Here is a 14,399-nt window from a genome sequence, read left to right as displayed (position 1 = left end):
CAGTATTTTTTCTCAGGAGTGGGAGCCAAAACCAGGTGAGGAACAATCAGAGAAAAGGTACAATAGAAACAAGTCACCGATTCTGCATTTATCACCCACTCCAGGTTTTGGCTCCCGCTCCTGAGAAAAAATACTGACCAAATACTGATAGTGGGGCCAAGGCCTTAAAGAGGTGGTCCACTACAATATATAATGTGCCCATCGATTCAAACCTTTTAGATAAGTATTTTTGTAAATACCTCTTGCTGCCATATGTGCCTGTGGGCGGCGCTATCGCTGCTCGCTCAGTTCACATCATGTGAACCTAGCCTCAGCCGATACTGAAGTCAAGTTCTGGACCCCCTTGCATTACCCAGGCATGACCCAGTTGATTGCACTCCCCCGATTGATGGGTTGTGGGCGGTGTTTCTGTAAATTGAATTGTAAATCGCTGCGGAATATGTTGGCGCTATACAAATAAAAAGATTATTATTAGTGGTGCCTTTTTGATGTTGCGGAATTTCTGAACCTATTATTTCAATTAGTTTACTTGCATTTCTTCCTTGTGCGTTTTTAACATGCCTTTTTATTGCATTTTTGAAGCTACGTTTTTTGTGTGTTTAAATAAAGCTGCCTTGTTTTTGATACTTTCTGGTATTTTGATTTTTACTGAACTTTTGGTGTGGATAACGTGTTTTTGTTGCATTTACGCCGCGTTTTTTTACCCCCTCCAAGAATATATAAGGTGGAGTACTCCCATATTATATATTGGTTATGAAAAGTTACAAAAAGAGTAACCAAAGATCACCAGATATAGGTTAATAAAATATCAAATGCTTTATTAAAACATTTTAAGAACAATTACGGTAATTACTCGTTTCATCTTTGAATTACCTAAAGGAAATAGTCAGCAAATACATGATTAAATACTGTAAGTGGCGCTATCCCGCTGGTGCACTGACTGGTTTAGGAATGCAATGTTATCGCTGAGGGAATGCCATCCTGCGGCTGAGCTTCATTGGAGTTTGTTAAATTCACTAAATACTGAATTATAGTAGATTCAAGTCCACTATAGAGAATAAGAAATAAAATACAAAATTAAATACATTTGAATCACCATTTACCTAGTTAAAAATGCAGAAATTAAAAAAAAATAAACATATTTGGAATTTTGTGTTAAAGTCCAATCTATTAAAATATAAAATTATTTAACCCATGTTAACCAGCGTAATGCTGTGTGCCCACCATGTGCTTTTGACCCTGCATATTTTCACTGCATAAAAACGTGGCGTCTTACAGTTCCAGCAAAGTGGATGGGATTTATAGAGGTCTCCTGCACGCAATCCGCACATGACCTAATCAAAGTTTTGTCAAAGCCAAATACCATTAAATAGCAAAAACAAAGCAGCATTATTTACCAAGAGACAAAAAGCACAGTTAAAAAACGCAAGTGTCCTAATTTACATAATAGATACAGAAAATCTGCAACATCAAAAACTCAACATGGGAACGTAGCCTAAAGAAAACCATCCCATGTACTCCAAAAGTGGTGTTGATAAAACCTATTACTTGCCTTGAAAAAAATATTAGAGCTACCGACCTCAGAAAAAAGGTGATAAACCATGTTTATTTTTTATTTTTTTTTACAAAGTTCTGATATTTTTTTTTACCATTAAAATATAAAAAAACTATATGTTTGGTATCACCATAATCGTACTGATGTGAAGAATCATACTCACAACAGGTCCATCGCATTGCACAATGAACATTGTAAAAATTAAACAAAAAATCAGATATTGTTGCAGAATGTTCTTTAACAGCTCCAATCACATGAATGGACCAATAGCTGTTGCAGAAATTTATGCAACAAAATTTGCATATTGGGAATTGTCCCTTTCCTCTCAGCTGAACTGGTGAGCTGATGATAGTCACTAGTGAGATGACAGTCCCTGGTGAGCTGATGACAGTCCCTTGTGAGCTGATGATAGTCCCTGGTGAGCTGATGATAGTCACTGGTGAGCTGACTGTCACTGGTGAGCTGATGATAGTCATTGGTGAGCTGATGATAGTCACTGGTGAGCTGATGATAGTCACTGGTGAGCTGACAGTCCCTGGTGAACTGACAGTCCCTGGTGAGCTGATGATTGTCACTGGTGAGCTGATGATAGTCACTGGTGAGCTGATGATTGTCACTGGTGAGCTGATGATAGTCACTGGTGAGATGACAATCACTGGTGACCTGAAGACACTCCCTGGTGAGCTGATGATAGTCACTAGTGAGATGACAGTCCCTGGTGAGCTGATGACAGTCCCTGGTGAGCTGATGATAGTCACTGGTGAGCTGATAATAGTCACTGGTGACCTGACAGTCCCCGGTGAGCTGATGATAGTCACTGGTGAGCTGATAATAGTCACTGGTAACCTGACAGTAACTGGTGAGCTGATGATAGTCACTGGTGAGCTGATGATAGTCACTGGTGAGCTGATGATAGTCACTGGTGAGCTGAAAGTCCCCGGTGAGCTGATAGTCACTGGTGAGCTGATGATAGTCACTGGTGACCTGAAAGTCCCCGGTGAGCTGATGATAGTCACTATCGTGCTGATGATAGTCACTAGTGACCAGACAGTCACTGGTGAGCTGATGATAGTCACTGGTGAGCTGATGACAGTCACTGGTGAGCTCTGCACTGGGGGCAAACATGGAGCCCAGCTCCTGCAGACAGTCAGTCAATCTCAGTGACTTGTGTGAAGCAGTAGCAGCAGCGCAGATTAGCTCCAGCCTTTGTGGTGTAGATGGCAGTAGTGTTTCCTGTTTTGGTGAGGTGCCCTCCCCTCCTCCTCCCTCTCTGCTCTGGCGGAAGTGAGCGCGGCTCTGGCGATCATAGTGCAGGATGGTGATGTCCAGGGCGCACGGCTAGAGCAGGATCCAGCGCCGCTCATCTCCCCCGCCCCCGCAGTCAGGAAACCCACTGATAACATGTGACGCCGACCAGGGAGCCCACACCACCACACATGGAGGGGAGCCCCAGCCATATATTATACCTCATCGATCAGATTGAAGCAACGATCCGATCGAACAGAACTCAGGATAATTCCATGCACGGACTATGGAGTGGAGGAAAGGTGATCTGCTGCTGCCCAGGACGGGATGAATAATTGAAGCTGGAGGTCGCGTTGTTGGCACAGGGGGGTGTGTCTGGAAAACTTGCCCGTGTGCCCCGCAGGACTGAGCCTCTGCTGCCGCTGATCGATCACTGTGGAGCTGGACCGTCCTGCAGCCCCGCCCGCCCGGGGACATGCTGCACGGCTGAGCCCCTCCGCCGCCCGCAGCCTGTGCCCCTCTCCCCATGTGATGGCTTCTTTCCCGGAGTCCGATTTCCAGCAGTGCCCGCTGTGTCAGGAGATGTGCGTGTCCTCTGCCCCCATCTCCTCGTCCAGCTCCTCGTCCTCCTCGTCACAAGCCTCCAGCAGCGGCGGCAGCAGTGGGGGCGGCAGCTGCAGCCTGGGCTCCGCTCCCCGCAGGTTGCACGTCTTACCTTGTCTCCATGCTTTCTGCAGGCAGTGCCTGGAGGGGCTCCGGAGCCCCGGGGACTCTCTGCAGCTGCACTGCCCGGTGTGTGACCACAAGGTGCTCATGTCTGAGGCTGGCATGGACGCCCTGCCCTCCTCCACCTTCCTCCACCTCAGCAACCTGCTAGATGCAGTAGTGGGAGCAGCCGAAGAGCCGCAGAGCAATGGGAGCCGGGGAGGCGGCGGCGGTGCCCGGAGACAGCAGCAGCCGCGATCCCGCTCCGCTTCGTGCTCGTCCTCCAGCCTCCTCCGCCGGGCGGCCCCCAGCCAGCCTGAGCCGCGCTGCTCCTCCTGCGACGAGGGCAATGGTGCCAGCTCCCACTGCCTGGACTGCCAGGAGAACCTGTGCGACAACTGCCTGCGGGCACACCAGCGAGTGCGGCTCACCAAGGACCACTTCATCGAGAGGTTCCCCGGGCCGGGCAGCAGCAGGGCACCTGGGTGCATCAGTGGCACTGCTTCCCCCTGCAACTCCGCAGCATCCAGCGCCGCCACTACCTCATCCTCGTCTACCTCCTCACCCTACCAGGGCACTGCCTTCTCCATCCTGCCCGTGTACCAGGAAAGGCTCTCCTACTGCCAGCACCATGACGAGGAGGTGAGTCCTGGCTGGCACTGCCATGTGCAGCAGGGGCACAGCAGCTCTGCACTAGTCTCTCTTGCTCTGTCACTTCTTAAGTTTTATACATTTTTTTCCAGATTGTCCTATCTGTAGTTCACTGTTCTAGCATATAAAGTGTTAATATAATTTGACAGCCAAAAGCTCTTTTCGTTGTTGCCAAATAAAACAGGTGCCCCCTGCACATCTTCTTGACTCCTAGATTTGGTATGAAGTGCTATTCCCACAACCCAGCCTTATGCAGTCCCATGTAAGAAGGAGATTAGACTGTTCATGTTGGTCAAAATGTACAAATATTGTCTGTTCTCACCTGGCTGCCCAGTGTTAGGATATTATATTTTTCTTGTTTCTATTAGAATAATTGTTTTTACATATAAATAGAAATCTTTATGGTCATCAATGATTTTTCCACCGTATTCCTGAAACTGGGTTGATACAGCAATACTGACCTGAATTCGTGATTTTGGGGTTTCAGTTTTAGCTCAGTGATTCGTTGTTTTCACTTTAATTTTTCTCCTATTAAAATGATTATTTCTTTCATTTTCCATTTGCATCCTTTCCCTCTAAATATGAAACTTTTGATTGTCGGTCACTCATCTGTACAAATAACTCTGGGGAGGAAGGGAGTTGTACTCCTTTTGTATTGGCCACAGGGAGTTGCATTTGATACAGCGTCTCCCCCCTATTTAGCCTTTCATAGTGGAGTAATTTATTCCGAATTGTTGTGTAGAGATTGTGTGTGTGGCCCAGGCAAAAGCAGGATGGCTGTTCTGTAAAATGTACAAAAGAAAATCTATCCCTGTCTGTCAGAATGCGCTGCGGTTTGATATCGAAGTATTGAATATTGCCCCCTCCCCTTGTGGTTGGATTCCAGTCTGTATACAGTGGGCGTGGTGTTGTAGGTTGTAAATATAGTATTGCGTGGATGGCGTACGGGAACATGCTGCACGGATGTTATTTATTCCCATGTATCTGTATAAATAACTTGCCTTTCTTTATGAATGGTTTTGGCCCAGCGAAGGGTTAACAGTCCGTCTGTGCTTCCGTAAAAAAAAAAAAAGAGAATATACAGGATGACAAGTGATTCTGATTTCTATTCTTATTAAACGTCCGCGTAGAGACAATGTAACGTCCTGATTGTTCTTTATAGATATCATCTTTATCCTTGCTACATTCATAGTATTGTAGTAAAAACCGTCACAAAAAGACTTTGATCAGGAATGAAAATGTTTAGTTTAAAATATTCCCTGACCTCCATATTACAGCTTATGGGTTCAGGCCAACATTCCCAAAACAAAATCGTGCGGTTAGTGGTCATAGCATTAAGTGTCGGCTACAAATGACGTAATCTGTGCATTTTCTTATACAATTTGCAATATTTTGTTCACTTGCTTTGTAGAAATCAATATTTGCACCTACATAGAACAACCCTTATTTCTCTATTCAATATTTGTGACCCCTTATTTGTGACCCTATGCTTGTACATTGCTGCAATGTTTAGATCCGGTATATATGTATATACAGATAGAGAAACATTTTATTTCCTGCTGCTTATGGTGACAACATCTCCGGCAGATCTGTTCTTTGTCTTCAGTCTCTGTCCCCATTGAAACTCACTATCTAATTTTCCTATTAGATTAGGCTAAGAGCCAATTTTGTGAAATTGCTTATATTCCGTGTGTGGGAGGAAACCAGCATTTATTGGAAATGCGCACAAACACAATGAGACCATACAAAACTTCATGCAGTCAGATTTATAGGCTAATAGTAATAAAGTAACAGTAGAAACATAATTTCTGTATGAAATTCCCATATCTTTAAATCCTGACTCTAGGCCTCACTCTGCCATCTGTGATACGTCTAATATCAATGTTTTTACGGATTCAAACATGTACCCATCAGTCTATTCACATGTCCAGAGTAATAATAAAAAAAAAAAAAAACATGTCTGGTTTTTGATGAAGTCACAGATAAAAAATTACCCTTACAAGCCTATATGGGTACATAAAAAATCACTGACGGTACACATTATCATCCGTGTGCTGTCCGTAATGGGTAGGAGAAGCTTTGCAATTTATTTTTTCCTGCGAGAAAATCACTGATTGCAAAAAACTTTAAACACTGATGAAAATCAGACTGTTATTTTGCATACTAGACAAATCACTGATGTTGCTCCACATTATCTGTTACCCTGTGCAGGTTGATGTACATATACAACTTTTTTAGTGGGCATGTGCATGGCCAGGACTGCCTGCTTGTATGACATTGAGCATGCATGCATACATACATAATTTCTGACGTGGAAACTTGATTTGAGGATCATCACTCAAAAGATTAACAATTGGGGTTTCTGGAGACACTGCTATGTTTATACGGGATGGATACTCTGCAGATTTTCCTTCCAATTCTGCAGATTATTACTGTACCAATAAAAAAAAAATTATATATATCTGCCCTGAATTTGACCTACAATGCAGATTTTCTCCACAGGTTTCACTCTTTGCAATGCATAGGGGGAGATCTATAGCAAATCAGCTCAATTTCTATCCCTGACCGATTAGCCAAGGGAGGAGTTACTCTTGGATTTTCCCTGATAGTCATTGTGTCCTCTCTGCCTGTTAAACCAGTTTGAAGTCCCTGGTTTAAAACTTTTAGCCATTTATTACCTACGTGCCCTTCAGCATTTCTGCCCAAATATTGTGACTCTCTAAAATGGAATTTCAATTGTTGTCCCACACCTTTTGGTCCTGCATAGGATTTAGGTACAACTTGTATAACCTGTCCCTACTCTATAAATTATATATTATATCACTAAGGAATAATTACTTTGCTCAAACATACTAAACAACAAATATGAAAATTGGCCAATTATTCTTAAATAACAATACTAAAACAGAGAAACTCCTGTCCATAAGAGTGTGAAATTCATGAAGGGAGTGACACGAAGTACAAACTGATTTTAAGCACATTTATGAACACTAGAGAGTAAAAAACCTATAGAAGTGGGTATATAAATAAAGAAAATGTAGCACAAAACAGCCAAACTAGATACTACTGCCCATATGAGCTTTTCGTCTGGACTTTTATTTACTCTTTATCCTATGTATGATTAACCTCTAATCTGTGTGTCCGCTACAATGGGAGTCGAAAATCTGATTGTAATAAAACAAACTAGCCTCTTGTTTTAAGCCAGTCCAGGGGGAAGATAATGCATAATTTGGGGTTAGGATATATTCACACCACAATTTTGTCCTATATCGATCTAGACATTTATGTACTTTATACATATATATAATATTTGTAAGAAAAACAACTTACTGTATTAAAACAAAAAAACTTACATTTCAAATTCTACAAGTAAGCACATATTTATTTCACTAAATATTCATTTGTGAAAACCTTGAAAGTAGTGAGTGTAAGACAAGGGGAACTGCTGTTCATTATATGTATGTATAAAATGTATTTTGCTGCTAAGGCTATGTTCACACATCTTGTTTTGTTTTTTTTTATGCAAATTTTCAGCTGCGTTTTACCAGCAAAGTCTGAGATTCCAGAAATCTCATGCACACATCGTGTTTTTTTTTTTTTTAAATCAGGATTTTGTACTTTGCATGTTATTTTGCAAAATAGAGCATGTCACTTCTTTCAGCGTTTTTTTACCCATTGGAAGTAATGAGTGGTGAAAAAAAAATGCACCAAAAACGCAGGTGTCAGTTTTTTTTCACCGTTTTTTTTGTGCCAAAACCATAATGAGATTTTTACTGAACTTTATGTACACGCATAAAAGAGACAAAAGGAGAGTGAATAAAAACGCACCAAAAAAAACAAGCAAAACAGCAAGAAAAATCCTGAACAAACCTCCTGGCAAGAGGTCAGGTTTTGCTGCAGAAAAAAACCAAGATGTGTGAACACAGCCTAATATTGCAAAAACATGACAATAACTGTAAAGCGCTGTGGAATATGATGGCACTATATAAGTAAGCATAATGATGAAAAAAGAATGCATTATTTCTTTCCTTTACTTGTTAATTTGCTGTTACTGTGGGGTTTTTTTTTGGTTAGTAATGGCTTAATGTCACACATGTCACTATTCATTCCGTTTGTGAAGGGATTAAACAAAATGAACTGACTAAGGAAGGTTGTATTCACACGTGGCACGTTTCGCTCTGAACAAAATCTGCATGTCTTGCATGCAGATTTAGATGCGACTTGCAATGCAAAGGGTGACATTCACTGCTGGTCCCCATCAAAATCCGCATATAACATATGTAGTTCTTATGTCTGTGGTATAAAATGCCATGTGGTTAATCTACTCTAAAGGGATCCTTCTTACACCTCCTTCACTGCTAAAAATATCTGCGCAAATTAAATACGTTTTCACGTACACAAAAGTGAGAAAAAATTGAACATTTATATTTAAAAGTCTTCAAATTAAAATGTATCCTGAATATGGCCATATAGTGATGAGCCTTGCATGATGAAGACCTCCGGGACCAGGAATATGTTGGACTTGTTATACGAGACTCTTGCGTGTTTTACGCCTTTTATGTTACAGGTTTATCTTTCTACTTGTTTGGAATCTTATTATACTTTATTTGCAAGCTATTTTACATATTAATTGTGCAGTGAAATCCATCACATGCCTCAAGGTGAATGGAGAGGAAAAAAAAGATGACGGATCTGAAATGTAAACCATCTGTAGCGCTGGTCATAGATTTTACAGAACAAGTACAATTGTGTAATTCAGCCAGTAATGACTAAAATCTTTGTCTCCATGGCTCTGATGATCAAACAGAATGCATTCAAATTATATTTGATTAGTCATATTTTATGTACATTTTCTAACTTTCCTATTTAAAATATATTCGTTTAAGTTATGAGTGGCAGATGAACATTAATTTGTAAGGCACTGAATTTAGTTCAATTTAGCTTATTCCAATCAAGATAATATACGGTAATTGGGGAGACTTTTAAAATGAGTGCAGAAGAATTGCCCCTAGCAACCAATTGGATTCCAGCTTTCATTTTTTCTAAGCCCTTTTTGAAAATGTAATCTATAATTTAATTGGTGCTTGAAGGCAAATGATTATGTAATGGAATTCCATCATAAACTGCAGCAGTATGATCCTACTGCAAGCAATGGTAAATGCTCTATAGAGGACGAATATTGCCAAATCGATGGCTTACCCTTGTGCGACTGATGCATTAGGTGAGTGAGGTTTGAGAATGGATGTCAGATGTATGTGATGTCATGGAGCTGTTGATGTATAGTTTGTATGAGTCAATATTGTGCCATTATTAAAGAGGCATTCTGGTTACAGCAAATAAACCTTATTCTGTAATGAAGAAAATGCTCATCAGAGCCGCCTGGATACACAATGGTAGTTGCCATTAGCAATCAATTTGATGACTATTATTTTCTAACTTGCACTGGAAGTGTGAAATCTCATTGGTTTTCCTTACTGACCTTGGATTGTGTGTATGTATATGTGTCTAATATATATATAATATATTAGCATGTACGTGATCATGAAAGTTCAATGTTGCTCACAAATAATGTTGGACAATCAGTCAGCGACAGCAGATCCCTATTTCATATCCATTATCAGCTATGAGCTGGGTCCGATTGACACAGAGCCGCTTGCTCTATAGAACTTCAAAAAGTCTGAAAAAAAAAATTACAAAAATATATATCCACACAATGGCAAGAAGTGACAGCAGACACATTATTTACACACCCTAAATAACACTAATGACTGTTCCTACTGCCCTAGTGTTCCAATATAGTAGCGAAATCCTGGCTTACACCAAGTGATTGACCAATCCCAACTAACGTTTAGCCACAAGAGCTTCTTCTGGGGATGGTGGGTCACTGGTAGGGGAAGCAATTTAGACCACCATGCACCAATTTGGTATTTTCTTCCCATTAACCCATGTCATTGCATGTACATAATTGTCTGGGGACCGGCGCTGGTCCAGCGATTTCAGGACTATGTGCTTACATGATCTCGGCAGCTGCTCATGTGCTGCAATGCTCGTGTGACATGGCAATATCATGAGTACTGCCTCACACAGCTTTCATGTTTCTGGGAGACCAGTATTGGTTTTTATTTTTCCTAGGTGCTTTAGATCTTAAGGCCTCATGCACACATTGAGTATTTGAGTTTTTACCTAAAATATTTGTAAGCCAACACCAGGAATGGAACAGTCAGAGGGGAAGTATCCTAGAAACACGTCATTTATTCTACATTTTTTACCCACTTCTGATATTTGCTTTCAAATACGGAGGTAAAAGACTCACCAAATACTTGTGTGCATGTGGCTTAAGAAGGAGTGTTTTCCATTAGTGGACAACACCTTTAAATCGCTCATCTAGACTTTGGTCCCCCGCCTCTGTACCTTGTGACTATGATTACAATATCTTCACAATGGAGGAATTGCCTCACATGTTGTTCTATCCCCCCATATCATGACTAGTATTTAATAGTCGTACAAGTGTGAAATCTCCAAATCATGGAAGCACATAAAGGCAGTGTTGGAGATCCTTCACGTAAATCTTGGGATGTTGCTTCTGGCTGTAGTCAGGGCAGAGGGATAAGGATCTCGCACGTCTCCCTCATAATTGTGTTATTAGAAAGGAGTTAAAAGATGGAGTGTAAATGGTGGTTCCTTCCCACACTGAATTACTGGCATTCTCACTACAGATGGAGATTTCAGACTGAAATGAAACATGTACATCAAAAACCATTGACTATGAGGGCAGACGTGTGGGAATGAGTCAGTGTCGCGTTTCTTAGAGTTCGGACTGTCTTGTGGTCACGGAATAATATAAGCTGAGATTCCAGTGTCAGTCAAGTAGTTACCACTGTATGATCTCTGATCTGGAGTGATTAAGGATGTGATCATTTAACTTCTTACTTCATTCTTATTTCTGACTATAAAGGATGTGTCACCAGACAGATGCCTAGGGCTTAGGCTCCCCCGCCATTTTCTTGCATTTTCTCGTAAAATCGTGAACATGACAAACTTCAACTAAAATGGAGCAACATTTCTGTCCCAGTAGGACTCTATTCAGTAGTCACAAGGTATGCTGTATGGTTTTAGACAGTGCAAACTTAAAGGGGTTGTCTACCATTATGATTTTAATGAGCTATTTTTTGGATAGGTCATCAATAACAGATTATTGGGGGCACTCCACCAGTCAGCTGTTTTCAGCTCCCACAGTGGCTGGATGTGAACAGTGTTCAGTGTAGTGGTCGTTGCCCATTCCATTGAATAGGAGCTGAGCTGCAGATCTTGGCGACGGTCGATACACAGAAGTCTGAGCTGTATCGGCTCCATTCACTTGTTTACATCCGCCTGGCACCAGAGCTGAATACAGCTGATTGGTAGGGGTCCGACACACCCACCAATCTGTAGTAGAATTATCAATATCATAAGCCTGGACAACCCCTTTAGGGACCCCCTACTTTAGAGAAAGTTGTATGGGGACCTCTAAACTTGACATTTGTGAAGTACTGTATACTAGCGTTCAGCGGAAAGCTATCTATGGTGTACGAGTACAGTCCCCAAATTTATCACAGCGATTCACAATGGATTATAAATTTGGCAGATTTGAAGACCCTAACTTTATACCATTTAAGGATTAAAGGGGTTGTCCATTTAGACTTAACAAATGTGTTGGCGACATGAGTTTGTGGCACTTAGTAATGTATAAGAACTATAGGTGCTCTTTGAGTTAGTGGAACCTTCTTCAGGCTGTCCCGTTCTCCTGACCACAAAATGGCAATTGATGGAGCAGCATGTGGTCAGACCTGTCCATCAACCTCCTCCAATTGATAAGCCTACATATGGGAAGGCAGAGAGCTTCATGCTCCTTCATCAATTGCCTTTGAGTTCATTTGATTAGTTTCAAAATTGTCCCATGGTTGTCCTAAAATTTAAAAAGAAAAGATAAGGGTGGTGGGGAGGAGGACACAATCATCTACCTTGCCATTTTTCTGTGTTGTGGTTGTCATCCACTAGTCTCCTGGCTTCTTATTCTAGTGGAGGGTGGGTAAGGCAGTAAAGCGACAATTGATTGTCTGCAGAAGTACAGAGAAATGTTGGTTTAAGGTGCTTAGTTTTTTTTTTTTTCAATCTGACTATGGGTCAATTGTTCAACTTATTTAATGAAGTGGACAGCCCCTTTAAACTTTTATCTTTTTATATATACACTCAATGGAGATGTTATCACTGGTTGTAATTCAGTCAATAAGGTTGAAACAAAGGTAAACAAATGCCAAAAGGGCACTCAGTGATAGGTGTGTTTTCTGATATCACCATTTTGTTAATTAATGAATTGCTAAATTCCTTGATGTTGGGAATTCTAGGTTGTAGGCTCCCTTTCAAGGTCTTAAACAGCCAGGAATAGTCCTCATTGTTGTGATAGTCGGCACCAGTGTGTCTGTTTTCCAAACATTCTCTGAGCTGTGTCTCTGCATTTAGAGTAATGAGCTCAAACTCCATTGTCCTAGAGTCAATAAATTCCTTCAGGGTTCTATTTCCTTGGGGTAATTAAACAGGACTTCAAAGATGTGAAGATTTTTAACCTTCTAAGGGCCAGGGCAGTTGTACAAATTCCTGGACTCTGTGTCACATGCCATTTATGGTGGTAATACAGTCAAAGGGTGGTCCGGACCTTGTCATCAATCCATGTATAGGAGAGAGGAAAAAAAGTGAAATGCGCTAGGAAGAGTGCTCAGTTCAAAAATAAGTTTGCACCAAAATCCTAATAGGCAATCGAGAGATTTCCTCTCAATGTGAAAGGGGTATCTGGGATTAGAAAAACATGGCTGCTATCCAAAAGCAGCATTAGACCTATCTACATGATGAGTGGTACTATAGTATATGGTCCGTTTACATGAACCCAACAGCGCCACAATACGACCGTCAATCGGTAAACTTTTACCCATCGACGGTCATTTAAATACCTGTTTACAGAGGCAGACTAAAGCAAGCAATGCACACTGAGCAATGTATACTAGATCGCTCCATGCGCGTAGGCTGCTATTGTTGTCGGCAGTACGAGTCCTGTTTACACAGGACGCTGTACAAAAGATCATTTCACCTGATGAGCGAGCACTTTGCTTTTTCTTCAGGTGATCGTCTGCCTGTTTACATAGCTCAATAATCGTGAAACGAGCGTTTTTACACTAGTCCACGATTATATCGCAGTGTAAATGCCCTTTTTACATTAATGGAAGTAATCTACTATACCACCACACCACCTGTAGACTGGTTTAGAGCCGTTCTTGGCAGAAAGTAGCTGTGTTTTTCCACTTCTTCAGATAAATCCCATTTAATGATAAGGCTATGGTTACCCGGCAGATCGTGACATTGCATTTAATTTTCTCTGGTGTCGCGTTGTGCCGTACCACATCTGCAACAGTTACCAATGTTTCCCAATGTCTTGGATTGTCAGTCTCACTTGCCATAGACTTTAATGTAAGTCGCACGTGACTGTTTTTTGCATGCGATTTGCCAGTTTAATTTACAGCAAAATCAAATCTTAAATAGTTGCACGACCGTAAGTAGCAGACAAGGTGCATGAATGTGCTCGGGCGTGTGCTTGTCTGACAAGTGATGTCGGTCTATAGCCTCAGGTTAGTTGTTGCATCCACTGGATCTCTGTTCTAGCTGTGAGCTCAACTTTATGTAACCTACAGTATGCTTTGATATAACGTGACGGAGATGCACATCATATGTAATGTTATGTCATTTGTTATATTGCACAACACTATTTTTGACAACCTTGTAAGCAGATCTGCTGGATGTACAATATGAAAAATGACTTTTATTCTCGGCACCAAAGAGTCAGTGCACATTCTGTAAAACTGATATAACTGTTGGCCAAAATGGCTGTTTTTTTTTTTTTTTTTTTTTTACTAATTTGGTCAATCGTTTATTTGGAAGTTATGCACAAACATAATGGCAAACTGCCAAATATGTGATCTGTTAGGGATTTTTTTTTGTTTGCCTTCTGAAAATACAAGCTCTTAGAACAATCCCACTTTGCTGGTTTTACATTCTGTCTCTGTCCGCTGATCTGCCAGCTTAGTATGGCACACCGATGGTCAGTACATTGTTATGAATAATGCAATGTACCATTGATCAGCTGCATGCTGGCCGATCGTAGCCCTGTGTGTATGGCCCGCCTAAGAAATCAATGCATCATTGCAGTGGGAGGTAG

General features: G+C 41.2%; 1 protein-coding gene across 1 annotated transcript in view; it reads left to right on the top strand.

Moving 5' to 3' along the window:
- The first annotated feature begins 2,838 nt into the window (after window positions 1–2,838).
- TRIM71 (tripartite motif containing 71) overlaps window positions 2,839–14,399 on the top strand; it is a 65,809-nt gene continuing 54,248 nt past the window's right edge. Inside the window, exon 1 of the mRNA XM_073676583.1 lies at window positions 2,839–4,147. Coding sequence (XP_073532684.1) covers window positions 3,332–4,147 — 816 coding nt within the window. The 5' untranslated portion in view covers window positions 2,839–3,331. The remainder of the gene's footprint in view (window positions 4,148–14,399) is intronic.

This window comes from Phyllobates terribilis, unplaced genomic scaffold (assembly GCF_046119375.1).
Source record: "Phyllobates terribilis strain yellow unplaced genomic scaffold, ASM4611937v1 Scaffold_4__5_contigs__length_816908805, whole genome shotgun sequence".
In the NCBI taxonomy this organism is placed as follows: domain Eukaryota; kingdom Metazoa; phylum Chordata; class Amphibia; order Anura; family Dendrobatidae; genus Phyllobates; species Phyllobates terribilis.
This window is presented reverse-complemented; position numbering and strand designations above follow the sequence as displayed.